General features: G+C 61.0%; 3 protein-coding genes across 4 annotated transcripts in view; 2 read left to right on the top strand and 1 right to left on the bottom strand.

The window, feature by feature from the left end:
• USP24 (ubiquitin specific peptidase 24) overlaps nt 1-26,912 on the bottom strand; it is a 287,122-nt gene that overhangs the window by 114,571 nt on the left and 145,639 nt on the right. The window lies entirely within an intron of this gene.
• TMEM61 (transmembrane protein 61) lies at nt 515-8,755 on the top strand. Its single transcript, XM_056122211.1, has 3 exons — nt 515-573; nt 3,314-3,654; nt 8,515-8,755. Exons 1-3 carry the CDS (start codon nt 559-561, stop codon nt 8,753-8,755), a joined length of 597 nt encoding a protein of 198 aa, XP_055978186.1. The 5' UTR covers nt 515-558.
• Nucleotides 16,738-24,183, top strand: BSND (barttin CLCNK type accessory subunit beta). Its single transcript, XM_056122428.1, has 4 exons — nt 16,738-16,914; nt 21,920-22,005; nt 22,412-22,627; nt 23,796-24,183. The coding sequence occupies exons 1-4, from the start codon at nt 16,738-16,740 to the stop codon at nt 24,181-24,183; spliced, it is 867 nt and encodes a 288-aa protein (XP_055978403.1).

Genomic DNA, 26,912 nt, shown 5'->3' with positions numbered 1-26,912 from the left:
ACCGGTCCCCCCAAACAGCCGGGGAGCGCTCCGGGGAGAGTCGGAGTCGGGGTCACCGCAGGGTAGCCCCCAACTCGCCCGCGCGCGCGGCGCCCCGGGACTCGGATCCCGGGAGACTCGGATCCCGGCAGCGGCGGGCCGGGACGCGCCCTCAAGCCCCAGTCTGGGCGCACGAGCCCCCTCGCCGTCTGCAGAGCCCGGGGGCGGGGTGACGACCGCCGAAGCCCCTTCTAGGCGCCCCCTTCTTGCTAGCGCCCAGTTAGCGGCCGCTTGGGACGGCAGCGCGCGCCCCGGGGACGGGGCGGGGTGAGGCCGGGCTCGGCCCCCTCTGCGCACTGGACTGGGCGCGGCCCGAGGGGACCCGCTGCACGCGAGACCCTGGAATAAACCCGGAGCCGAGCCTGAGCGCTCCTGCAGAGCCTGGACAGCGGGACTCCGGACGTCCAGTGTGGCCACCCGCGGACGCCTGGAGCTGCCCGCAGACCCAGCCACCTGGCGCTGGCCGCGCCGGGCCCCGCGCGCCGCGCCCTGCGCTGACCGTCTGGACGCCGCCCTGCCATGGCGGTGCCCCAGGTGCGTCCCCCTCTCCCCGCCCGCGGGAGCACCCCGGCACCCCCTGAGCCCCTTCCCCTCCCTGGGACCAAGGAGGCTAAGGAGGACGCGCCCGGACACCCCCATCTTTTCCTTAACTCTTTGGATGGCCTTGGGCCTCGGTTTACCTGGGGTTACATGGGGCTGGAAATCACTTCTTGTTGAGATGATTGATTGTGGGGGGCTTGAGGGGTTAAGGGAGGGGACACCCGGCGCTGCTCAGGGGCGATTTCTGACTCTGTGCCCAGGAGGGACCCTTGGCCTCCGCACAGACCATTAGTGGTCCTGGGGATTTTATTTTAACCAGGATTAGCCAGCCTCGCAGCCTGATGTCCGGCATTTAGATATTCTTTGGGTTTCTTTTGGTTTGGGGCCTGCTGTTGCTGGGGTAGCTCCAGCTAGTGCCCAGGGTGCTGCTGAGGGGTCCCCACGTATTCTTCTCATGCTGACCGCGTCCTCCCGCTGCTCAGGAACTACATCCCTAGTCCGGAGGGGTTAGTTCTTCAAAGAAAACTGTCGCTTAAAGTTCCTTTGTTGGTGGTGCAGCATCTAGGCCCGGGTCATGCCCATTTTACAGAGGGGAACATGGAGGCGCCCGGAAGCCGGATAAGGAGCTAACTAAGCAGGGGCAGAGCCAGGGGCTGTCTTCCAGTTCCCGGTCACTTTACTTAGCTTACAGCTCGTTCACAACAGCACACATAGAACTGGCTGTCCTCCAGACCGGCAGCGGAGGCCCCAGGACGCCAGTGAGAACTGGGTCTGGGCGTTTCTGTGAAATCGCCGCATGATTTTCTCTCTAAGCACAGCTGTCGCTTTTTATGGCATTCAGGGCTCCAGGGCCCGTGTATTCTGGGGCTGATTCTTTTTTCTTTTTTCCCAACTCAAGGAAATGCCTTGAGAGGAGCTAGGAGTCTTGACCCCCAGGTCTGTTAACCAGGGAACTGCAGGTGATTTACCAATGGCATTTTCCTACATGCTTCCAAGGGTCTGGGAAGTTGGGGTGGGGAGTGGAGTGTGCAGAGATGGGGTTCACTTCCAGAGCACCCCCTTACAGGTAAACATTCTCTCGTGCTTACATATGCACATGCATGTTATTTAAACCTATATTTAGGGCTGGAATGATAGCACAGCGGGTAGGGCGTTTGCCTTGCACACGGCCGACCTGGGTTCGATTCCCAGCATCCCATATGCCCCCTCCCCCCACCCCCCCCCCCCCCCCCGAGCACCGCCAAGAGTAATTTCTGAATGTGTGAGCCAGGAGTAACCTCTGTGCATCGCCGGGTGTGACCCAAAGAGAAAAAAAAAATAGAATAAACCCACATTTGAGGATTCTCCCTTCTGAAGCCCGACGTTGCGCATATGCTCACAGTTAGCAAACTGTGCTTCTCTGGCCCCGGGGGGACGTGCCTTTGACTGGCTGCCCAGCTGGACATCTCTGGGTGTCTCTGGGCATCTATAGGCAGCAGCAGGTCAGCTGGCCATGTTTGTGAGCACTGGAGCCTCCCTGAGGTCTGCTGGTGCCCCCTCCCCAGTATCTGAGGCTCAGCTCTGTGGGGAGCAGGGAGGGTCTCCACAAAATCCCTGGGGAGCCCACCGTTCAGAGACATGCGGAGACCCACCTGCTGGGCCACCACTGGTAGCTGCTGAGTGGGTCCAGCCACGGGGGAAGCAGTGAACAGGCTGCATCAGGTGGCTGCCCGCAGGGAGCTCAGTGTGGGGGGCAGGACCTGCTGGGGGGCTGGGCTTGCCTTGCCCTGGGGAACTTGGTTCCGACCCAGGCACCGCAGAACCACACCCCCAGCACTCACTGAGCTGCTGCCCCCCCCTCCCCGGCCCAGGATCGCAGGGGCCCTGGTGCCCCGCTGAGCACCACTTGTGAGGCCAAAAGCTTAGAGTAGTGGTTTTTAACCTCTGGCCCCCAAAGTAGTGCCGAGTGGCAGAAATTTCCCACCGGCCCAACAGAAAGGGGTTGCTTGCTGTTGAGCACAGGGGTTCTAATACCTGGGCCGCTGTCCACAGGAATCCCAGGTGGGCGTCCCAGGTGGGAATCACAGATGGGGAGTCCCAGGTGAGGGTCCCAGGTGGGAATCACAGATGGGGAGTCCCAGGGCGGCATCACAGATGGGGAGTCCTGGGTGGGGGTCCCAGGTGGAAGTCCCAGGTGTGGATTCCTAGGTGGGGAATCACAGGTTTGTAGTCCCAGGTGGGGATCACAAATGGAGAGTCCCAGGTGGGGGGTCCCAGTGGGAATCAGATGGGGAGTCCCAGGTGGGTATCCTAGGTGGGCGTCCCAGGTGGGGAGTTGAGGCTCTGGGCTGCTCCCACATGCCTACAGCTGGACGCAGAGGCACTGTGCGGACAGGGCATGTGTAGTGGAGGCCCGAACACTGCTGGACACTTTGCCAAGTGCCATCCCTCTGCTGCCTGCCCAGGGCAGTGCCACCCTCTGTCCAATGGTGCTGAGTTGCTGCCCCCCCTTGTGGACAGTGAGGGGGACACAAGGCAGGGTTCCACTGACCTGCTCCGGGTAGCCCTGGCGGGTTGTGGTGTGGGTGGCAGGGGTCTTCCTGCCACTGAGGGTCTCTGAGCCTGGAGAGAGGCTGCCAGGCACTGGCCAGCCTGGCACTCCCTGGCCCTCTGCGGCCTAGGTGAGCCTGCTGGGTGGGCGCCGGGTCCCCATTTCACAGTGGGGTGCTCACTCTCTTCTCTCCCCTCCGTGCAGAGGTGCAGCTGGGCCCTTGTGACCTCCACCCTCCGGTACTGCGTGACGGCCAGCGGCACAGTGATGCTCGTGGCCGGGACTCTCTGCTTCGCTTGGTGGAGTGAGGGGGATGCCGCAGCCCAGCCTGGACTGCCGACCTCCCCAATGGGGGCCCCCGTGCCCGAGCCCCCCAGCCCTCGGCTCAGGTCCATCAGTCTCCTCTGCTGCGGGGCCGGCGGGCTGCTCGTGCTTGGAGGCCTGCTGTGGTCTGTGAAAGCCGGCCACCGGCCGCTGCCCCGCTGGGACCCGTACCACCTCTCCCGAGACCTGTACCTCCTCACGGTGGAGAAGCAGAGTGACAGGTCAGTGGGCAGGTCCGGGCGTAGGGAGGTGGCTGTGGGCGGGACCCCAGCCCAGACGTTTACCCAGCAGACTCTCAGAGATCCTCCTTGGGCCAGGCCTGACCCCTGCCCTGGGAGGCCGGGCAGGGAGGCCGGAGGTGCCTGTTGAGGCTGACTTGACACACCAGAGTATAAATTGCTATCGGAGGGTTGTGGCCTTGATCTGATGGAGACACAGGAAAACCCAGGAAGACGTCCCGGAGAAGGTGGCAGCTGGACTCCACATAGTAGGAGAGAGCAGTGTTGGGGCTGAGAGAACAGAACAGGAGTCAGACCCGTCGGGCACTCCCCCGGTTCTGTCACTGTCTAACCAGATAGTCAGGATCCCACGGCCCCCAATGACTCCTCATAGCCTGCTCATCTGAATGGGATTAACAAGCACAGTAGGGACCCGACAGATAGTCTGGGCTGCATGCAGCTGGAGGCCCCAGCACAACTGGGGTGTCCAGTACTGCCTCCTCCTTAGCCCCACACTGCTGGCCTTGGGCCTGGAGTCCCCCAGAGGACCTGGAGCAGGACTTGAGAGACTGAAATCTTTTTTTTTTTAAAGTGTGCGTGGTGGCCAGGGAGCTAGCACACAGGGAGGGCTCTTGCCTGGCACGCAGACAACCCAGGTTCAATCCCCGGCACTCCAGATGGTTCCCTGAACACAGGGCCAGGAGTCAACCCTGAGCACTGCTGGGTGTGGCCCCCCAAATATACAAAGTAAATTAGTAAGAACCACAGGAGCAGACATCGGGGTCACACCCCGACGCCCCTCCCCTTAGAGGGGTGTTGCCCCAGTCATGTGGCAGGTTGTTCCTGGACAGGGCCTGAGGCCTTCTCCTCTAGGGCGGTGGGAAGAAGAGTCTGGGGGCTTGTCTCCTCCTCCGAGAAGCCAGCTAGCTGCTCATCCTGCAGTGTCACAGTGGTCACTGGAGCCAGGCGGGGCCCCAGGCTCAGGGCCAGAGCCTTGCCTGGGTGTGTGTTGTCTGTACACATGACTGTGTTGACCCAACAGGGCCCAGGCTGTGCTGTGGCTCCGAGGTGGGGCTCTGGGCCTGTTCCCAGTGCGCCGGGGCAGCTGCTGACCCTGAGCTGCAGGACACCACCAACAGCAGGCCCGGGGACCCCTGGCAGGGGGCTGCGTCAGCTCTCAGTTCACAGCCCACCCAACCCGGCCACTCAGCCTCGAGCCCCTGCAGTGACCACTCAGCTCTCCTGCTTCTCTGCGTCTGGCTTTCTGGCCTCTAAGGCTGACGGCTTGGGCGGTCCAGTCCCATCTTGGGACCTCAGTTTCCTCATTTGCGATGCTTTTGTGCACCTCCTCCTGGTCAACCGGTCACCTACGGTATGCCAGGCATTGCCATCCTCTGCCGCAGGGCCATAGCTGTGGGTCCCTGATGGGGGTGTCAACACACGTGGAGATCCCTGGAAGCCCCCAGCCCCGGTGAGCATGGCAGAGAGGGCGTGAGAAGGCCCTGCCCTACGCCCCTTGGACGGGCTGTGTGTCCCTGAGCCCGCGAGCTGGGCTCTCACAGATCCCTGAAACGGCAGCTGGCCCAGGAGCGGCAGGAGAGGCGTGAGGTGGGGTGCTCCCTGCCAGGCTCACGCACAGGCTCAACTCTCGATGCTTCCGCTGTTACCCTTACGCGTGTACGGTACAGTCTCAGCCCCTGAGCAGGTCTGAGGTTTGTACACAGAAACAGCCTGTGGGGACTGGAGCAACAGCATAGAGGACATTTGCCTTGCATGCAGCCGATCTGGGTTCGATTCCCAGCACCCCATACCGTATGGTCCTCTGAACACCACCAGGAGTAATTCCTGAGTGCAGAGCCAGGAGTAACCCCTGTGCATCGCCGGGTGTGATCCAAAAAAAAAAAAAAAAGAACCAGACTTTTACAGATGAGAAGGCTGAGGTGTGCTGAGAAGAGCCGTCTTGGCTCGGCCTCTTTTTAAAAATCTGGGTGTCACTCCCAGTGCCGTGCTTCTGGGCCACTCCTCGTGGTTCTTGGAGGGACGGTGACATGCTGGGGGTCAGCCCCTGGCTTCCTACCTGCAAAGCACACACTCCTGTTCTTTGAACCAGTACTCCTGGGGCTCCTCCTCTTTTTTAAAAAATATTTTTGCTGGGGAGTACTCCTGTTTCGGTGCTCGGGGAACCTCATGTGGTGCCGAGGATCAGTCGTGGGGTCTGGCCTGTGAAGCCTGGGCTCCAGCCCTTTGACTGTCTCCCCGGCGGTCTGCTCTGATCTGTGTGATTCTCTTGTTGTCGTTGTGGAGGCGGATCACAGACACATGCCATGTGTGGGGAAAGGAGAGTTTAAGTGCTGGGCAAGCAGTTCCGTTGCCCCTTTCCCTGTCCACCTGCTGGAGTCCGCTGAAGGGTGGGGGTGGGGACGGACGCAGGCCCAAAACCCAGGCTCCCAGCAGGGGGATGAACCCTGGCCTTGGCGGAGCTTCTGGGGGACCCAGCAGGGGACCCCCAGAGGGCTACTCACTCCTCTGCCCCCTGCTATGTGCCATCATCTCCCTGCCTGGGGTCCATGTTCCCCACTGCTAGTCCCTGGGCTGGGAGAAGGAGGAGGGGCGTGACTGCAGAGGCCACCAGGGACACCCTGCGTCAGGCCCTCTGAGCAAACTTCCTGCTGGGGCCGCCTCACCTAGCATCTGGCCCTGCCCGCCAGCTGTCCCTGCCCGTGGCCCCTGGCCTGCTCAGCTGATTCATGTCCCTGGGGCGCTGAGGGCGTGGCAGGGCCTGGAGTTTCCCCATCTCTGTCCCCGGCTTCCTCTGGGCTCTCGCCAGCCCAGCCCACCGACAAAGGCAGAGGCCGCCCCAGCCGTGGGCGGGCACATTTTCAGGAGTTTTGACCTGCACCAGGGAACCGGGAGTTTGTCCCCAGCTGCTCCCCTCCCTCTGGGGTGGGGTGGGGGGTTCTGGGTGCTGACCTCAGCATCCGGCTCAGCAACACCCCCCACCCCCAGCCCCCCACCTGCTTGGTGAACCCCAGCCCTGCGGTGCTTGAGGGCTTTGCTGGCCGGGAGTGGGTTACCCAGAGTGGGTAGGGTTCCCTTGGGCGGGCAGCTCCCTATCACCCCTCCTGGGGTTCCTGCCTCTGCCTCTGCTCCCCTGGGCCTAGACAGGCAGCCCATGGCATGGACCACGTTGCTTGCCAGGGCTCCATGCGAATGCCCCCGTGGCACCTGCCCACAGAGTCCTGGAGCCGCTGTCCCTCCTGCACCCCTGCTGTCCAGAACACCAGGACTGCTTAGAGAGCACGGCGGGGGACCCCCCCCCCCCCCGCTGTTCTGCAGACGGGCAGGGACGCACAGGTGAAGCCCCCAGAACCCCGATCTTCAGGGCTGCAGGGGTGCGGCCACACTCACACCCTTCCTCAGCCCCCCTGCACCTTTGGGACCAGCGGCAGCAGCAGTAGCCAGAACTCTGCCCCGCCACCAGGGGCCTGGGAGTGGACAGGCACTGCCCCTCAGAAGTGACTCGCAGGCCCCAGAGGACGGAGGACCAGTGTCCTCCCATCCATCAGCCGTGGCTGGGAGGCCAGCTGGGAAGCTGCTTAGAGGGACCCCTGAGGTCCCTCGCTCAGGTCCCTGCAGGGTGGTTTGCTGGGAGGAGGGTGGAGGAAAGCCCAGAGACGATGTGTCTCTCTTGGTCGCTGGGAGCCTCCTGTCTCTGGAGTCATGTAAGCAGAAGTGGGCATCTGACATACACTGTCTTTTTATTTTTTTAATTTTTAAACTTTTTTTTTTTTTTGCTTTTTGGGTCACACCCAGCAATGCACAGGGGATACTCCTGGCTCTGCACTCAGGAATTACTCCTGGCGGTGCTCAGAGGACCGTATGGGATGCTGGATCGAACCCGGGTTGGCCACATGCAAGGCAAACGCCCTACCCACTGTGCTATCGCTCCAGCTCAGACAGACAATGTCTGAGGGCACCCAGATAGGCAGAACAAAGCCTCCGCGGCTCACGGCCATGTAAGGGGCCATGCAGTTAGGAACTGCCTGGCACCAACCCCCAGGCTCCAGCCTCAGCTCCCGGATGCCCAGTTAGTCCCTGCCTTCAGGGAGAACTGGGGTGGGGGTGGGTGGGGGGTTGCAAGGACAGAAGGGAAGCGCCACAGGAGAGGGTGGTGGGACACCCCGTGGGAGGGCCGTGGGCACATGTGGGGACCCACTGTTTGGGGTGCAGAGTCAGCATGGGGGAACTGAGACCGCAGGGGTGGGCCCCATCCAAACTTCAGTGTTATACCTGGGGCACTGCAAAGCCGTCAAAGGTGTGGACCCCCGGGTGGGTGGGACAGGGCAGAGTGTTAGTACAGCAGGGAGGACACTTGCCTGGCATGCTGTCGACCTGGGTTCGATCCTCGGCATCCCATAGGGTCCTCTGAGCATGCCAGGAGGGATTCCTGAGTGCAGAGCCAGAAGTAACCCTTGAGCATCGCCAGGTGTGACCCCAAAAAAGCTAAAAATAAATCGATGAATAAAAAAGTTTGGGCCAGGACATGAAGTTTATTGGGGGGCAGGTGGTGCTCCCAGGCAGTGCTCAGTTGACCTGCAGCCCACCAACGACTCTCGGCCACACCAACCCCACAGCTCAGTGGGCAAAGGGGCACTGCTGTCAGGCTCCACACCCCCAGGGATCAGCCCATTGACCCCAGCCATGCTCTGGGGGAACAGATAGAGCTCGAACCCAGGTCAGGTGCCCTAACCACTGCACTACCTCTGCTGAGGCATGAAGCCTGACCCCTCCCCTCATCCTCCTGGGTGCGCTGGGGGTTCACCCTGGCCCGTGCTAATAGCCTCTCTTCTCCCTTCTCTGTAGGACCCCAGGCCTGGGTGCCATTCCCTCGTACGAGGAGGCCCTTCACGGCCCACTGACCGAAGGGCCCCGGTGCCCCCCTGCGTACCCCACAGCAGAAGCCCTGCTCAGCAGCCAGCCCCCCAGCCCTCCGCCCAGCTATCAGAGCTTGCTGGCCGCAGAGGCCGTGGGCACTCACCACTGCTGGCCGCCTGGGAGCACGGCACAGCATGGGGGCTTAGGGGTGCTCCAGCCTGGAGTCTGAAGCAAATGACCGGCGTCAGGGCAGAGCTGGTGCCTGGGGACGCTCAACTGTACCCTGTACCTGTTTCTAACAGGCGGCTCAGACGGAGACTTTGGTGCTGGGGTGCAGCTCTGCAGGGGGCACCTCTCTCTCTCCCTCCCTGCCTCCTTCTCTCTCTCTTTCTCTCTCTCTCTCTCCCTCCCCCCTCCCTCCCTCCTTCTTCTCTCTCTCTCTCTCTCTCTCTCTCTCTCTCTCTCTCTCTCTCTCTCTCTCTCCCCCTCTCCCGCCCCCCCCCCCTGGGGACCAGCAAAACTAAGTGACTGACAAATGAAGCCATTTCATCATCTCCGGTGATTGACTCTGGGTAGCCCGGCCTGCAGGGGGTTGGGGCTGCGGGTTCCGAGGTGCCGTGCTGGCCTTGGTGCTGGCCAGCAGAGGGGGAAATGGAGCCCAAAGGCGGAACCAGGATTGGGGGTGCAGCCTGGACCCTGAATTCAAACCACCTGGCCTGGGCCCGAGCAAGTGGCCTCCTCAGACCTCTGAACCAGATTCTGCCTCAGTTTCTTCATCTGTAAAATGGGGTTCAGGCACTGCCACAGCAGCAGCCCTGTTTTGGAGGAATAGCCTTGTTGGAGGAACCAATGAAACTTCACCTCCGTTGGCCTCTCTGGTTCAGTACTGGAGTAGTGCTCAGTGCCCAGTGCTCAGTGCCCGGTGCTCAGTGCCTGGTGCTCAGTGCTTAATACTAAGCGCCCAGTGTTTAGTGCCTGGTACTGAGTAACCAGTGCTCAGTGCCCAGTGCTCATTGCCTCAACATGGTAGGTAAATGCTGGTATCGGCCCAGGGCAGCTGTCTCTCAGGTAGGAAGGCGTCAGACTTTGCAGTGGGGGAGCACCCTCCTCCAGGCGCTGCAGACCCCTGCCATTCTCCTAGAGGTGAGCCCACCCACTTCCAGCAGGACCAGAGCCATCTGCTCACTATCCAGTCAGGCTCTGTGCCCCTGGGCCACCCCACTCCAGCTCAGTGAGGAGGGAAAGATCAGCCCAGAGAGGTCCAGAATGGTCTCAGGGCCACACAGCAAGCAAGGGCTCAAGATCCTAGGCTCCACAGCTGGGTCAGGGGTCCATGGTCATCTGGGCCACCCCGTCTCCCACCCAAGGCTGCGGGAGCATGTCCCTCCCTTCACCAGGTGCCGACACAGCTGGAGCAGAGTCCTGAGAGCTGTGACAAGCCAGTGTGGCCCCTGGGCTGGCTCCAGGCGGGGACTTTAGCTCTTGCCAGGGCCCCCTCCCGGCTCCTCTCAGTGCAGACTCCCAGGGGGACCTTGCCGGCTCTCCAGGACTCAGACCCTGAGGTTTTGCCAACCTGTCCGAGTGAACCCCCCCTGGGGCGGGGGCCGTGCAGCTGGCCCTGGGCTGCCCCTCCTCTTCCCCTGGCTCCTTGGGTTTCTCCCTGGGCTCTCTCCAGGTGCTCCCCTGCAGGGCTCCCCACCCCCACTCCTCGCTGTCTCTGAGGCCGTCCTGGCCCCTCTGCCCACCACATCCTGCCTTCGCCCTACTGAAAAGTGAGGCCCAGCCTGCTGCAGCCTGGGCTGGGGGTCAGAGCCACAGCTGAGGGGCTGGAGAGTGCACGGGGACCCCAGAGGGACACTGAGCCTCCTGAGAAGATGATGGGCTTGTAAGACAGCCCCCACCTCAAAGACCACCTTGCACCCAGACTGGGGTGGGCATTTCTAGAGAGCTGCGGGAGGTGGGAAGGGGGGCTCAGCACCAGCCTCTGCAGTTGCGGCCGTGTTGGGGGTTCGTCCCTGGGGGATGGTGGCCTGCCCCCTCCCCCGTGAGACTTGGGGATCTCATCTCTACGGGGCCCACAGGAGACAGGAGACCCACAGGGACAGTTTTCCAGGCCCTCAGGGGCCGGGGTGTCCTCCCAGACCTGCTGTTTGCTGTCCCCCCTCCATCTGTGGTTGGATTTGGGGTAGTAACATCAGACAGTGCATGAGAATCTCGGGACATGGGCAAAGAGGAGGTGAGGTGCAGGGGGGCATCTGGGCAGGAGGAGCCCAGTCAGGGCTGCACCCAGTGACCAGGCTCCTTGGACACATGGGGAAGGTGCTCCAGCTCCAGGAGACACCGAGAAGAGAACAGACACAGCCTATGAAGGTCAGGGATGCACCACGGTGAGCCTGGCAGTGGACTCAGTACGTTTCTGGGCCGCTTCACGGTAGGTCACAGGGGACATGGAGAGTCCGAGCGTGGACACCGCAGAGAGGATCCGTGTCCACACTGTCGGCCTCCAGACAGGCGAGAAAGCGGGCAAAGGGGTCACCAATTCCCTGGGAAGGGGACCCTGGTGGCGGCTTCCCCCGCCTGACTGGGCGTGCGTTGCCATGGCGACGGTAAGCTAGCACCCGCGGGGGGTGTGGTTTATCATGCAAATATACTGCAGGGAACCGGTGGCAGCAGCTTCCTGCCCCCATCCTGGGTCCTGGCTCCCCATCTCGGATTTTCTTGACTCCAGCCGTTCTTCAGCTACACTTCAATGAAGAGCTTCGGTCTTTACAGTTCTTGCCTTTTGAGGCGCTGGAAGTCGACGCCAACATATTAACTAGTCTCTCTGCAGAAACGCAACGACGATCAGTTGTTCATAGCAGATTTCCAAGGGGCTCTCTCAAGAGCACTTTCCAGGACCTAACTAAAGGCAGCTAGAGAGCGAGAGCGGAGGGGTTTCTGTGTGTGTGTGTGTGTGTGTGTGTGTGTGTGAAGAGTGGGAGATGCTGGGAGCTACTCTTGACTCAGTGCTCGAGGGTTGCTCCCAGCACTGCTCTGAGGACCAAGCAGTGCTGGGAATCAAACTCACTCAGTCCAGCTCGCTCTCTCTCTCTCTGAGGGCCGGAAGGCAGCTAACCCCCACCTCAGCCTTTGGACATCGCTCTTCCTGGGCTATTCTATGCCGTGTGTGTAGAGAACCAGGAGGTGCCTGTCCTGAGGCCCACTGACCGGCTGCCTGCAGCCACGCTCTGCCTCATTGGCACGTGCCAAGGCCGAGAAGGCGCCTGGCTGGGGTCTCGGTCGGTGTCTGTGAGTGACTGAGCGAATACTGGCTCTTCCTGTTGCACTGGGGGCCCCTCTGCCGCCACGTCAACCTTGGGACTTTCTGGGGTGCCCCCGTCAGAACCCGGGGGTCCATTTAGCAGTCCACTCGCTTCCCTGCCTCTCCACTCCTGCCCGTGCCTTGCCCTTCCCGCCTAGGTGGAGAGGTAGGCTTGAGCCCTGCCTTGCTCCAGACTGCAGTGTGATCTCGAGGTGATCTCCTAAACACATACGCACACACATGCATACATGCAAACACATGCACACACGTGCATGAACACACATGCATGCACGCACACACATGCACACACATGCATACACACATGCGCACACACGCACACACCATTTTCCTCTAAATCTACAGGGACTTGTGTGGGGGAAGGCTGGGAACTTATCAGACTCTGCAATGCCTACTAAGGGGGCTCTGGGGTCCTGGGCTGGAAACTGAGCCCAGCTGCTCAACCCCCATTCTGAGGAGGCATTTCTGGGCAGGTGAGTTAATGAGTTGCAGGTGTGACTCCGTTTTTTTTGTTTTGTTTAATTTTTATTAGGGAAACACCATGAGGTACAGCTGTAGACTTACAAATTTTTGTGCTTGGGTTTTAATTATACGATGATCGAGTACCCATCCCTCCATCAGTGCCCATTTTCCACCACCACTGACCCCAGGATCCCTCCCACCCCCCATTCCCCTATTCCACCCTGCCTCTGTGGCAGGGCAATACCCTTTTGTTCTCTCTCTCCTTTTGGGTGCTGTGGAATTGAGAAATTGAGTGGCAATTATGTTCGGTCTGTAGTCTACTTTTTGCCTGCAGGGGCAGGTGGAGGCAGAGACCAGGAGAGATGCTTTCTGCTGTTTTCTTGTCAGCATGTCCAGGGCTCAACCAGAAGCACCCCTAGGCAATGAGTGTTTCGGGGGTCCCCAGTGCCAGGCGGCTGAACCAGGGCCCAGATATGGCAAGTCCCCTCTACCTTGGCGACTTTGTTATGAACTGGGCACGTGTAGGCCCAGTGGCAGGGCCCAGGTGCACCCCAGGAAGCTGGTTTGACACGCGGCACCCCACCCCTGCCCCCAAGCCCTGATGTGCTTCCTGGTTCCTTTCCTCCTGGACCTCACGTTCAGGCTCTGTCGCCCCCTTGGAGCCCCCTGTCTTGCGCAGAGCCTGACCTCAAAGCTGGCCTTGCCTTCCTGGGCCACTCTGGGGTGACCAACTAGTTACTCCACCCCCAGAATTCTTGGTCTCATGTCTGATGGAAATTCCCAGTCAGAAATTCCCTTATCTCCCCAACCCCTAACTCCCCCTCCCTCCCCCACCCCCCCAACACACACACACACACACACACACACACACACACACACACACACACACACCAAGCAAGGCTCTGGTTTACTCCTGGCTCTGAGCTCAGGGATCACTCCTGGCCATGCTCAGGAGACCTCATGGGGTGTTGAGAATTGAACCCGGGTCCAGCAAGTGGCATCCCCACTGGACTGGCCTTGCGGCCACCCACCCATCCTGAGAGGGCCCCTTTGGCTCTTCCTGCCCCGGATTCCTGATGCAGTTTGGCAGAAACTCAAGCCACCATTATTACCTCCTGCTTTGTCCAGCCTTACCCCAGAGCTGGATGGTTATTGCCCTAAATGTGGGACCAAGGATGTGTCTCAACGGTGGAGGCCCATGTCTCTGGCTCCCCTCCCTGGCACTGTACCACTGTGGCACTGTCCTCCCGTTGTTCATCGATTTGCTCGAACGGGCCCAGTAACTTCTCCATTTTGAAACTTGTTGTTACTGTGTTTGGAATATTGAATATGACACGGGGAGCTTGCCAGGCTTTGCTGTGCAGGCGAGATACTCTCCGTAGCTTGCCGGGCTCTCTGAGAGGGGCGGAGGAATCAAACCTGGCTCGGCCGGGCTGGCTGCGCGCAAGGCAAATGCTCTACCACTGTGCTATCGCTCCAGCCCCTCCTTGACACCCCCCTTAAAAAGGGAATGAGGAGTTAGAGCAATAGCACAGCGGGTAGGGCGTTTGCCTTGCACGCGGCCGACCCGGGTTCGATTCCCAGCATCCCACATGGTCCCCCGAGCACTGCCAGGAGTAATTCCTGAGTGCAGAGCCAGGAGTAACCCCTGTGTATCGCCGGGTGTGACTCAAAAAGCCCCCCCCCCAAAAAAAGGAATGAAATAAAGGGAAATGAGCCACCACCTTCACCCACCCAGATCCATGGGCCCATGGCCTTGCTGTACCCGCTGAATGGGTGTGCGGGTCTCATGCTGGTCCGCAGATTGAAGGTTGAATACTTTAGAAGGTCCCCATGGGCCTCTGAGGGACGGCAGACACCCCAGCCCACCCTTGATGACTTTTCTCTGCCCCGAGGGAAGCATTCCAACTCCTGTCTCAAGACTCCCTCTGTGAGTCTGTGGCTTCACCTGCCGGGCCCATGGCCGGTCCTGCCCGTGCCCACACAGAGCCTCATGCCTGGCTCAGAGACTTTTCCATACTGTGTTCCCCAGAAGGTGGGACCCTGGGCAGTCACCTGCAAATTCAAGCTCAGTGTCCTGCAGAGAGCAGAACCTTGGAGACAGGTTCTGCTCTTTACAGATTGGGCGACCTTGGGCTGCCGGGCTGGCATCCAGGAAGGGGCCTCAGTTTTCGCTTCCATAGAATGGGTGTGATCTGTACCCTACTCCCAGGACCTTGCAAGCCCTTCCAACAGGAAACTCGTGTTTAGCGCGCCCTCTGCTGGATGACTGCTCAAACGCCCATCGCACCAACAGGGTGCTCAGGGGTGCTAGCGAGGGGTGCCGGTTACTCGGTTACTCGGCTAAGGGCGCACTTGGGGGTCGGGTTACTCGGCCTAGGCCCTGACTACTGTTTGAGAGAAGATGGGAAGGAAGACTGGGTCCTGCAAAGGAAAGAGGCTCAGGCGCCGGCTGGTCCATCTCTGGGGTTCCTGAGCTCCATCTCCCCGAGACCCCCGTGTTAATCACTCCAGATTTCGGAGCATCTCCTGGTCCTTTCCTGTCCCTTCACCCGCACCCCTCGCTCCCCACCCCTCAGCACCAGGCACTCTGATGGTAACTTAATTTTTCCCTTTTATTAAAGAACTTTGATCTGCGGTGTTATTGATCGTTGAGTTCGTGACAGATAGTGTTCTTATTGATAGCTAGCTGAGCTTGTGACATAGAATGTTCTAGCACCAACTGCACCACCAGCCGCCAGGGTCCCAGGTCCCCTCCTGTTACTTCCCGTCCTCGTCCTCTTCCTTGCCCCCTCGATTTCCTTCCTTCTCTGTCCTTCCCTTTCCGACGCTCTGGGGTCAGGGTGACAGGTAGACATCTGCCCATTACTACACTGCATTTCATTGTCCACTTATTCTCACCGATGAGCCAGATCATCCTGCTTCCGCCTCCTCCCGGCTTGCTTCACTTAACGGAATACACTCCAGGGCCAGCCAGGTTGATTTCACGTGCAAGTTCCAAGACTCAAGTGCATATGGGGCTGGAGCGATAGAACAACAGGTCGGCACTTGCCTTGCACCTGGATGACTCAGGCTCAACCGCCAGCATCTGATACGGCCCCTGAACACTGCCAGGGGTCCTCCCCGAGCACAGAGTTAGGCGTGAACTGCACGAGCATGGCCGGTGTGGCCCCCAAACAAAACAAAACAAAACAAAAAAAGCCAAAAATGCCAAAGGAAAAACAACAGCAACAACAACAACAAACCCCTCCTCCCCGCCTTGAGCGCGGGGCAGAGCTCCTGCCCCAAATTGTGCTCAGACATACTTGGCCCTCACCTGAGCCCCTCAGCCACTCTCCCTGGGAAGGACCCCCCCAGGGTCTCTTGGGGGGGAGGGTCCCTACAAAACATTAAGTGCTGCCCAGACAGATCTGGGGTGGAAGAGAAAAAACAGGAAAGAACTGTGAGCAGTCTGGCCAGGCTGAGGGGCTGGACCTGGGTGGGGGAGCAGGTGACTCCCCAAGGTTGGGAGGCCTTAAACCTTGAACCCGGCATCAGAGACCTCCAGCAGCCTCTGTCAGAGACCCTCCCTTTCCCGGCGTCCTGGGAAAACTCTAGTCTTCGCCATCAGCCCAGCCCCAGTACCGAAATCCCACAGCTGCTGTTCTCAGGGGTGAGAACATGTCTAGGTGGTCCCGGGCTGGGGTGCCTGCCTCAAGCACGTGCCCCCTAGCGCCATCCCCAAAGCTGCCACGTGTGAGCCCTCCCCACCACGCCCTGGGCAAGCCCCCACACCAGCACCCACATCACTCCTATGCATCCTTGTTCTCAAGGGAGGCCAGGGTCCCTGCTTCTCGGGGCTCAGGCTTGCACAGCACATCGACCAGGGCTCAGTACACAGCCCCTGTTGGTAAATCCGGTTCCTCCTCCCTGCCTGGGCGGTGACCTTGAAGGTTAGAATTCTTCAGGATTTCAAACCGGGAAATTTCAGCCTGGCACCCAGACTCCTATGGCCACGTTCCCACGTCTCTGGCTGCAGCTTTGCCCCCTGCTTCCCCTGGCCGGCAGGTGTGGGGTGTCCTGGCCACCCAGCTCAGCCCCCACGGGCTAATGAGCTGATGTCAGAGCTTTGGCCGGGGTCCAGCCCCGTCACCTCCCGTCCCTCCCTCCCTCCTTCCCTCCCGCACACACTCACACACTCCCGGGGCCCGAGGGAAGGTGAGAGGCAGCCAAGGTGGGGTGAGGTGGGGCAGCAGAGCAGAACTCCGGGCTGGAGGACCCTGTCTGCCGGGGACTCAGCTGGTCCTCCCGGCTGCCGCCACCCACCTTTCCAGGAGCCCCCGATCCAGCCATCCTGGACGCTGTTCTCTGGCCCCCTCAACTCCTGCCTGATGTGAGCCAGGGCTGGGGTTGGTACCTTCCTGGGCCCAGCAGGAGCTGGCCGGACAGCCATGGCCGATGAGAAGACCTTCCGCATTGGATTCATCGTGCTGGGCTTCTTCCTGCTGGCCCTGGGCACCTTCCTCATGAGCCACGACCGGCCCCAGGTCTACGGCACCTTCTACGCCATGGGCAGTGTGATGGTCATTGGGGGTGTCGTCTGGAGCATGTGCCAGTGCTACCCCAAGGTAGGCGGTGGGCGGGGTGGCGGCGGCTCCCTGGGCAGCCCTTCCGCACCCCTCACTCACTTGTTTTCCTCTCAGCCCCTCGTTTCTCTCTTTGTTCTCCCGAGAATCCATTCAGGCATCTGCCTAGCCGCCCACCCCGCCATGGCTCAATTATCCAACTACCCATCCACCTGTCCCTCCATCTGCCCACCTGAACCCACCATCCACCCAGTCTATCCACACCATCTATCCATCCATCCATCCCTCTATCCCTCCCTCCTTCCATCTCCACATCCCACCCATGTCTTTCTCTCTTTCTTTCTTTCTTTCTTTCTTTCTTTCTTTCTTTCTTTCTTTCTTTCTTTCTTTCTTTCCTTTTCGGGTCACATCCAGGGATGCACAGAAGTTACTCCTGGTTCATGCACTCAGGAATTACCCCTGGCGATGCTCGGGGGACCTTATGGGATGCTGGGAATTGAACCCAGGTAGGCCACGTGCAAGGCAAACGCCCTACCCGCTGTGCTATCTCTTCAGCTCCCTCACCCATGTCTTTCTTCATCTCTCTCCCTCCATCTATCTTCACCCATCACTTAGTCCGTGTACCCTTCCACTCCTCCATCTACTCATTTCTCATCTGCTTCCCTCTTCCATCCTTCCCTCTATCCCTCCATCTCTCCATCCTCCCTCCCTCCCTCCCTCCACCCCCCCATTCCTCCAGCCTGGCATCCCCCACTCCTTCCTCTGCCCATCCACCCTCCATTCATCTTTCCGTTCTTCCCTCCTTCCCTCCATGCCTCCATCTGCCACGCTCCATCTCCCCTCCACTGTCCATCCATGCGCGGCCCCTTTCCTCACTGGCATCCCCTGAACGGGGCCATAGTGGGAACCAGTGAGACCCAGCCCAGACCCACAGTTCCGAGCATGCGGCCCTGGGGCTCCCCTGCATCTGGGGGCTGTGTCGCCTCACCCTGTGCCTCTGGTGCTGCCATCCAGTGCCTGGGGGTGGGGGAGCCTGAGCTCAGAAGGGGAGATCCCCAACCCCAGTGTTAGAGCTGGGCCGCAGGCCATGGCTATGTCCTTGGGAGCTCTCCTGAGCGGGGGTCTCGGTGGGTCTCAGTGCAGTGTGACCCAGAAGCTCCCTGTGGCCTTCATCTTTCCGAGCCTCCGTTTCTTTCTTTTGCAAAAGAGGGTACTGCACCCCAGTTTCTCTGAGCCTCCCAGTTCAGGGCAGGTCAGTATGGGACGGGATGCAGGGAAAGGGCAGTCGCCCCGACCCCCACCGAGCCTCTCAGCCGCTTCAGGAACTAGGCATGTCAGAGAGGTTGGGTGACTTTTTCAAGGTCACACAGCTGACCAGAGGCCGATGGGAAGTGTGACTCCAGCCTTGGTTGAGCCCGGGAATCCTGACCAGGCCCCGCTTCTTGGAGCCTCAGTTTCCTCATTTGCTCCAAAGCGCAGGGGGAGGAGCTTGTAAAGAGGAGGCCCTGACACCCTGTATCAGGGATACAGCCCTCCTGCTCTTCCCCCCCCCAACACACACACTAGAAGCCCCTGCCCGGTGTGTGGGACTGTGAGGCATTTTGGGGGGCCCTAGGGTCCTACTGCCCGCTCCCAGCCCTGCCCCCTCTGCTGCTGCCCAGGCTGTCAGCACATCCAGGCCAGGCGGGCGGTCCCAGCTGGCCGCTGCCATCCCCACAGTTTACAGTCAACTTGCCTGTGTCCACTCGGCAGCGGGTAGTCACGGGAGAGAGAGGCCCACCTCCACCTGTGGCCTACAGCCCTGCAGAGCTGGACCCTGGACCCAGGGGGCGTCAGGGGTGCCATGGGGGTCCATCCTGCCCTCCCCGCTTTCCGAGAGGAGCGTGGAGGGAGTGAGCGGTGGGGTGCAGAGAGGGAGCCTCGGGCATTAATGAGTAACTGTTGAGAGATCCCAGTGGTCAGGTGCCGGGAGCTCCCGCCCGCCTCCCTCACCCCCACTTCTGTGACCTTGGCAGGGGGAGCCCCGTCCCCTCCCTTTGTGCTCAGCCAAAGGGGAGGAACCCAGGGGTCCTGCAGGCAGGCAGGGTCCTGGACGAGCCGCATGGTGGGCTGGGGGATTGGGTGGGGAGGAGGAGCTGGGGCTGGGTGTGTTTGGGGGGGGACACAGACCAGGAGAGCTGGCACATCAGGGGGGCGCGGAATGGGCCCCACGCCCTCCTCCCACCTGGTCCCCCGGGTCCCCGGGGCCACCGTGGCAAGGCCAGTGGTTGGGACCTGCCCTGAGCTAGTTCCCAGGGAGTATGGAGATTGCTGCATGCAGATTCCTGGACTCGGAGCCTGACGAATGGGAATGTTCTGGAAGGAAAGCTCACTGGAAGGGGTGGGACTTAGCCCATTGAGATGGGCGACACCAACACCCACCTACCCAGGCAGAGTCGACAGCAGTGTGCATGCAGGTCTACGCAGGGCTGGGTCCGCAGGGGAGATTTCTAACAGAGAGGGAGGAGAGTGAGCGAGGTTTACTGGGCAGAGACAGTGTGGAGAGATGCCCCCCTCCAACCCCCACCCACACATACCCATGGCAGAAGGACAGTGTGCCAGCCCCGGGGATGGAAGGACAAGGGAAGCGGGGACTTGGTGCCCAGAGGGTGGCTGGGCCAAGAGAGGCTGCCAGGCCTGAGAGACGGTCCAGTTTGCAGTTACAGAAGTTTACTGGCTGAGCTCGGGAGGCAGAAGGAGAAGGGCAGTGGGGGTGCACAGGAGATCCCCTTCCCTGGCCCAGGACAAGCTAGACCCAACACTGCAGGAAGGGAGAGGCTGTTCCGGCTCAGGGAGCACACGGGGCTGCTGGTTTTGTGTGAGGTACACCGGCCACAGCTGATGGGTCCTGATTCCTAAGTAGACAGGCTCAGGTCTGGGGCCACCGGGGTCTCAGGCTTGAAAGGGGCAGGCAGGAGAGCTCTGTGTGGGGGGCTGTCAGGGAGGCCGTGCCCGTCAGCAGGGACAGGGAGAAGGGGCAGATTGGCAGGAAGAGGCTGCTGGACCTTCTGCTAGAGCCCAGCAGCCCGGCCCGGCTGCTGACAACTGTCATCTCCATGAGCGTCCCACCTTCTGCCCCCTCCCTCTGAGGACATTTGGCACTCTGGGTCAGCGCCAACCCACTCATGGACAGAGAACCATGTGGAGAACATCCCCAGTCTGATGCCCTGTGGTCTTCATGGCTTGTCGTGCCCCCTCCCCTCTGTTCTTCCTGCCACGGGTGTCAAAGCACATGGGTTCTGAGATGTTCAGGCCTTTCCTTTCACAGTTGATGCTAATGGGATTGAGATCTGAGGATGGTGACGGTGACCATGGTGATAATGAAGGTGGTGGGTACCGAGGAGGACGGGGTGAAGGATCACGGTGATGGCGATTGATACCATGTTGATGGTGGCAGTGCCGACAGTGGTGTAGATGACGAGGGTGATGTTATGGGGATGGTACTGATGATGGCGATTGATCTGATGGTACTGATGGCGCCGGCCATATGAAGGTAAGGTGGAGAGTGATGATGCTGAGGGCAGATAAATGATAATAATGATAGTGATGGTGGGGTCATAGGATAATATTGATGATGGTGATTGATCGGATGATCCTGCTGATAATGATATAGTGATATAGATAATAGTGTGGTGGCGGTGAGGTTCTGGGGAGTAACAGTGAAGCTGGTGATTGATCTGATGATCGGGATGATGATGAGATGAAGGTGACAGTGGCAATGGGGGGAAGGATATTGATGAAGCAGCTGCTGCTGGTGAGGAGGAAGAGTTAATGATGAAGGCAATGGCGAAGGGGAAGCTGCTGGACCTTGGAATAAGACAGAAGAGGCGCAGTGGACAGCATGTGCAGGTATCTTAAGCGGATGCAGAAGATGACCAGGCCCTGTATTTCCTCTTAGATACTGAGGGAGGAGTTGGCTCCTCACAGTCATTCTAAGAACTCCCTATAAATCCTCCGTCCTTAGCTGATCCGAGCTCTGGCGCAGTCTCCAGGGAAGCTGGGAAGGGGCGAGTGCGTGGACAGTGCCGGAGGGGCTGGTGGAGTATTTGCGGGACACGTTTCCAGTTGAGAAGATTCGGAGAAGCAGGGAACTGCACCTAGTAGCGCCCCGAGGAAGATCTGGGTGGCCACCATGTGCTTGGTGGCTTTGGGGACCACCAGCAACTGCCGATCTAACAAGGGTCACCCACTGCCAGGCCAGTGCCTTGGACCTGTGCTGTCCCTCTGCCCTGGAACTCACAGGAGATGCTCCTGTCAGTCTCTGGGACTCTTTCTCTTGCAAAGTTCTGTACCCCGTGAGCCCCGAGTTCTCCATTCTCCTACCCTCTCTCCAGCCCCAGTGCCCGCCTATGCCCAGCCGATGGTGCAGGCCTAGTGGTTTGGTGCCTAGACCTGGCTTGGCGGTGCTGGTAAGGCCAGGTGATGCTGGGATCCTCCGGGGCCACATGGAGGGTGTGCAGAGCCGGAAGTCGAACTCGGGGCCTCACGTGAGCCAGGCACGAGCACTCCCAGGGTTCTGCCTCAAGCTTCCCTCCCAGTCCCCGTTCTATCTCTGTGAAGGCGACTCTCGAGGTGGCGCTGGGCTTTCCTCCCTTAGCCAGGGCTGTCCCCAAGGCTCATCCCTGAAGCAGCACCTGTCAGATGGTCTTTTTTCCCTCTTTCTTCTGTTTTTGTTTGTTGGGGGGGGCACACCCGGCAGTACTCAAGGCTTCCTTCTGGGGGGCGCTCATTGAGGGGGCTGGAGAGTAGAGCCGGGTCAGCTGCATGCAAGGCCCTGCCTGCTGCCCCGATCCTTGGCGCCAGATCCGTGGGTGTCTGAAGGCAGTGGCAGCCCGGAGCAGGAGCTTGGGTGGGGGGAAGAGGCAGTGGGAGCAGAAGCTAAAGGTTGGGCAGGGAGACCCTCTTGGGCTGGGCCGGGCTGAGCTGAGGCAGGGCTAGGGCCCGGCTCTGGGCGTGTAGCGGCCGACTATACACATGGGCAGCTGCAGAGACCCCCTTTGCCCTGTAGGTCGCCTTCATCCCGGCTGATTCTGACTTCCAAGGCGTCCTGTCCCCGAAGGCGCTGGAGAATGGGCTTGCTGTTGAGATGAAGAGGTAGGTGCTGGGGTCCTGCGAGGCTGGGGTGGCTGGGCGGGGTGAGCCTCGGGGGTGCCGTGTCTTCTCCCTGAGCACCCTCAGCTTCGGACCCTCGAGAGGGAGCCGTTGCTCCGCCCCTTTCACAGATGAGGAAACTGAGGTCCAGCGACGCCCACGTCTCCCAGGACAGAGACTCATTCTCCTCTGGGCCGGGCTTCCCTGTGCTGCTGACTCTGGGGGACACGGAGTGCCCGGCCCCTGGTCGGAGGCTCTGACCTCTGACCTCACTGTTTGGGCCTCAGCGACCTTGGTGGCGGTGATTGGGTGACAGGCACGATCCCCAGAGACTAGGGAAGGCCAGTGGCCCCGAGCAGGCCCGGGATGCCATTGAGTGACTGGACCCTGATGTCCCCTCTGTGCTACCCCCCAGCCCCCAGACCCCCTACGTGCGGCTGTGGGAAGCAGCTGACTACGACCAGAGTCTGCCCGACTTCAGCCACATGCAGACAAAGCCTGGAGACATCCGCGAGGACCCCCAGCTGGGAGCCAGCAGGGAAGCCCCCAGGGAGGCGGCCGTGGTGGTACACAGGGGCCCGGACGCAGAGCAGGGAGGGAGCACCCTTGCCCAGAGCCCACCCGGGTGAGTGAGCCACTGCGGGGGGAGGTGCCCACGGTGGGGGGTGGTGAGAGGCTCAGGCCTGAGCATGGGTGCCAGCCGCTCCACAGGGTGGGCGCAGCCTGTTTCTGACCCTCCTGAGACTCAGTTTCCCCACAGGCGAAGGATCGCTCTTCCCTTGGTTGTGAGGACGGGGCAGGCCTGAGTCTCAGCGTCTACAGACCCAGGGCCCTCTCCTTGCCGGGCACCCACAGCCAAGGACGGGGCACTGGGTTCAAATGCAGATGGGCCTGACAATCTGTCCCTCTCATTCACGGCCCCTCTGCCCTTCACCCCTCCCCGACTCAGCCCTGCATGAGCCCGAGCCCCGTCTCTTACCTGCACGAACCCTTAGCCCTGCCCAGGGGGAGGCTGACTAGAGCACAGAAGGGGTCGCATGTGTCTGGGGCCACGGACCCCGTGAGACCCTGAGTGACTGGAGGTGGATTGACTGGAATGATGGGGACAAGGCCTGTTCCCAAAGCCTCCGAGGCCCCCCACTGAGGAGTGGGGAAACAGGCCCAGCCAGAGACTTCTGACTGAGGAGTAAGGAAACTGAGGCCCAGGAAGAGACCCCCAACTGAGGAGTGGTGAAACTGAGGCCCAGTCAGAGACTCTCCCACTGAGAAGTGGGGAAACTGAGGCCCAGCCAAGACCTCCATTGAGGAGTAGGGAAACTGAGGCCCAGCCAGGACTCCCACTGAGGAGTGGGGAAACTAAGGCCCAGCCAGAGATTCCCCCCCACTGAGGAGTGGGGAAACTGAGGCCCAGCCAGGACCCCAACTGAGGAGTGGGGATACTGAGGCCCAGCCAGGACCCCAACTGAGGAGTGGGGAAACTGAGGCCCAGCCAGGACCCCAACTGAGGAGTGGGGATACTGAGGCCCAGCCAGGACCCCAACTGAGGAGTGGGGAAACTGAGGCCCAGCCAGGACTCCCACTGAGGAGTGGGGAAACTGAGACCCAGACAGAGATGCCCTACTAAGGAGTGGGGAAACTGAGGCCCAGCCAGGACGCCCACTGAGGAGTGAAGCTGCGGCCCAGCCAGTGGCCCCACCTGCCCAGGCCCTGCCGCAAGCGGGGGGGGGGGGGGGGGTTGGACCAGCTCAGCTGACTCAGCTCTACCCTCACTCTCCTGGCCTTTGCCCCCACAGCCCCCCAGTTTGTTCGGAGGGCTCCGCGCCCTTGGCTTCCTTCCAAGATGACCTGGACGTGGGCAGCACCCCCAGCGAGGGCAGCACCCCCAGCCCGTCTCCGCCGGGGGAGGAGGAGCCTCGGGCCCCCCACGCTGACCCCTGGGCCTGCAGGTGCCCACTGGACCACTTCCACGACTTTGCCCTGATCGACGCCCCCACGGTGGACGACGAGCCCACGGATGGGCAGCGGCGGATGGCAGCCCCACCTGGCTCCTGGCCGCGCCCCCGCAGGGGGAAGGAGGAGGCACAGCCGGAGGAGGAAGACTTGTACTACGGGCTGCCAGATGGGCCCGGGGACCCCCTCCCGGACATAGAGCTGGACTTGGAACCCGATGCCCAGGGCTGACACGCGGCTGCTCCCTTGTCCTAGCCGAGCGTGCTGCCAGGCTCCGAGGCTGGCCTGCAAGGGGGGCTCACGAAAGAAGACACTGCACTCAGGAATCTCTCCTGGTGGGGCCCAGGGGACCATACGGAGGGCTGGGAGTCCAACGTGGGTGAGGTCTAAGGCAAGCCTCCTACCCGCTGTGCTAGGGTTCTGGTACCCATGCCCAGGCCTGATTTGTTTTGGTAAAGATGTGAAGAAATTCCATCGACGCCAAAGCTGGGTCCTCACCCGCCTTTCCTGCCTCCTACCAAAGCTGAGCCCTGAGCAGTGGCGTGCCCGTCCCTGGGCCTCCTATAGCTGCCCGCTCTGGTTTCCTTCCAGTCCACCTGGGACAGACGGCCATTCCATCCTCACTGAGATTTCACCTCAACCTTATCCCCTGATCCATCATCCCTGGATCCCAGATCCCCAGATCCTCTGACCCACCATCCTGGACCCCAGATTCTGGATCCCCAGATTCCCTGATCCCCTGACCCACCATCCTGGATCCCTAGATCCCGAATCCCTAGATCACCTGATCCACCACCCCAGATCCCCAGATCCTGGATCCCCAGATCCCCTGACCCCAGATATCTTGGTTCCCAGATCCTCAGACCCCAGATCCCCTGATCCCCTGATCCACCATTCCAGATCCCCAGATCCTGGATCCCCAGATCCCTTGACCCCAGATACCTAGGTTCCCAGATCCCCAGATCCCCAGATCCCCAGATCCCCAATTCCCAGATCCCCAGATCCCCTGACCCACCATCCCGGGTCCTCAGATCCTGGACCCTCAGATCCCCTGATCCCCTGATCCACCATTCCAGATCTCCAGATCTTGGATCCCCAGATCTCCTGACCCCAGATTCCTTGGTTCCCAGATCCCAAACCCTAGAACCTTCAGCCCTTCTCCCCACTCCTGTCCTCCTTGCAAACCCACACTCACTCTTCCTTCCCATCCTTGTCCATCCATCCTGGGGCTCCTCTGTCCTCCCGTCTGTCCACCCATTTCTCCTGCAGCTCAGAACCTCGGCTTTGCTCCCCTCACTGTCCACTGGAGCCTGGAGCCCTGGCGTTGGGGGATCCCTGAGGATTTGCAGCCCCCTTCTGCAGATGGAGTCCCCCCATCCCGCACTTCCCAGCTTCGAGACTCTCTGCCTGGCCCTCGGCCTCCCAAGCAGCACCGGACGTTTGCAGGCAGACGCCGGCACCCCCGCAAGTCTCTCCTCTCAGCGGCTGAGAGTGTGCGTGAGTTCCCGGCCCCGAGGCCTGGCTCACTCAGGCGGCAGCTGCTTCTTGCCAGACACCAGGCCGGTCCTGCCTGAGGGCTTTCCACTCTCCTGAACTCTCTCCATACCTTTGAGGCAGTGAGCAGTGGGACACGGGCATGGCAGAGAAGTCTGAAGCCAGAAGCCAGAGGCGGTCGAGTCACAGCCACACGTTGTCTGGCCCTGAGGTGTGGGGACACGCCGCTCAGCCACCTGCTCTCGCCTGCTGGGACGTGCCAAGTTGGCGGTCATGCTTTGAGGCTGGTCCCTGCGGAGCCCCTTGGTGGCCCAGCCTCAGGCCTGCTGCACACAGTCAGAGCTCAGCCCCTGGGCTGCACCTGGGAGGGGTCCCACGGGGAGGGTTGGGGGTCTCAGCTGAGGAAAAGGTGCCCCAGCAGGAACGCCTCTGTCTCTGATACCCTTGCACATGGGCCCTGGTCTATGGATGGGGTGAGGGGGAGGGGACGGTGGGGCGGAAAGGCTCCGAGAAAGGTGACACGGCGCCTTTGCCAACCACCTGCGGTGCCACTGTGGTCTGTGTCTGCCTGCCTGTCCCCGAACGCCCGTGTGGGACAGCTTGGCTGTGTGCGTCCTCGTAGGACTTCAGGGCATCCCCAGTATTCATAGAGAGCCTCTGGCCAGGCTGTGGGATGTCTGAGTGGGGCTGTGTGGGGGGGGAGGCTGCACCAAGACCTTATTGGGGAGGTCCCTCTCGCTCCCAGAGCCACCCAGGGCATGGCCAGCGCCTCACCCGCTGCCCCTTGACCCTACCTGATTCTCTTTCCTATTTCCTGTTCGCAGGAGGTGGGTACTGGGACCCCGTCTTTGACTCAGTGCAGTTCAGATTGGGTGTTCGGTGGATGAACCTGCAGAGATCCCCACGGGCCAGGCCGAGCCACTAGGTGCTTTCCCCGAACTCACAGTGGGTGGAGGACTCAGTGCAGTGAGGATGATGGGTCTCCCGGGGATGCGGCAGGATTCAGGGGGCCTGGGCTCATGCTCGGGGCTGAGTGAACTCTTGGGAGGACCCTGCCTGGAAGCGGTGTCTGTCTGGCCGCCAGCGACTACAGGCCCAGGCCAGGGCTGGGCTGATCATGGCCCATCCCCCACTGGTCGGTCGGTGCCCATCAACGAGGCTGAGATCACGGCACGGGCAGCAGGGCCCATGGTGAGTCCTTGCCGTTGATCACATCACTCCCAGCGGGGGGCTCTGAGGGACTGCTGTGCCCTGGTTCAGTTGCTGACAGTGGGGAGCAGGGCCAGGAGTCAGTGGGGAGGGGAGGAAGGGGTGCTGCTCCTTAAGGGTCCGGGGGACCTTCCCTTCCACTCTCCCTATCCTAGCTGGGACTCCGTGGCCGCTGGTTCTGAGCCCCCCGGGCTCTGGCCTCTGGCCCTGTCTCCTGTGTCACCTCCACGGACTGAGGCCTCTGGGAATCTCTGCTG

The sequence above is a fragment of the Sorex fumeus genome, unplaced genomic scaffold (assembly GCF_029834395.1).
Source record: "Sorex fumeus unplaced genomic scaffold, SorFum_2.1 ptg000045l, whole genome shotgun sequence".
NCBI classification, from domain to species: Eukaryota; Metazoa; Chordata; class Mammalia; order Eulipotyphla; family Soricidae; genus Sorex; species Sorex fumeus.
The sequence above is the reverse complement of the archived record's forward strand: the minus strand, read 5'-3'. Positions and strand labels throughout refer to the sequence as shown.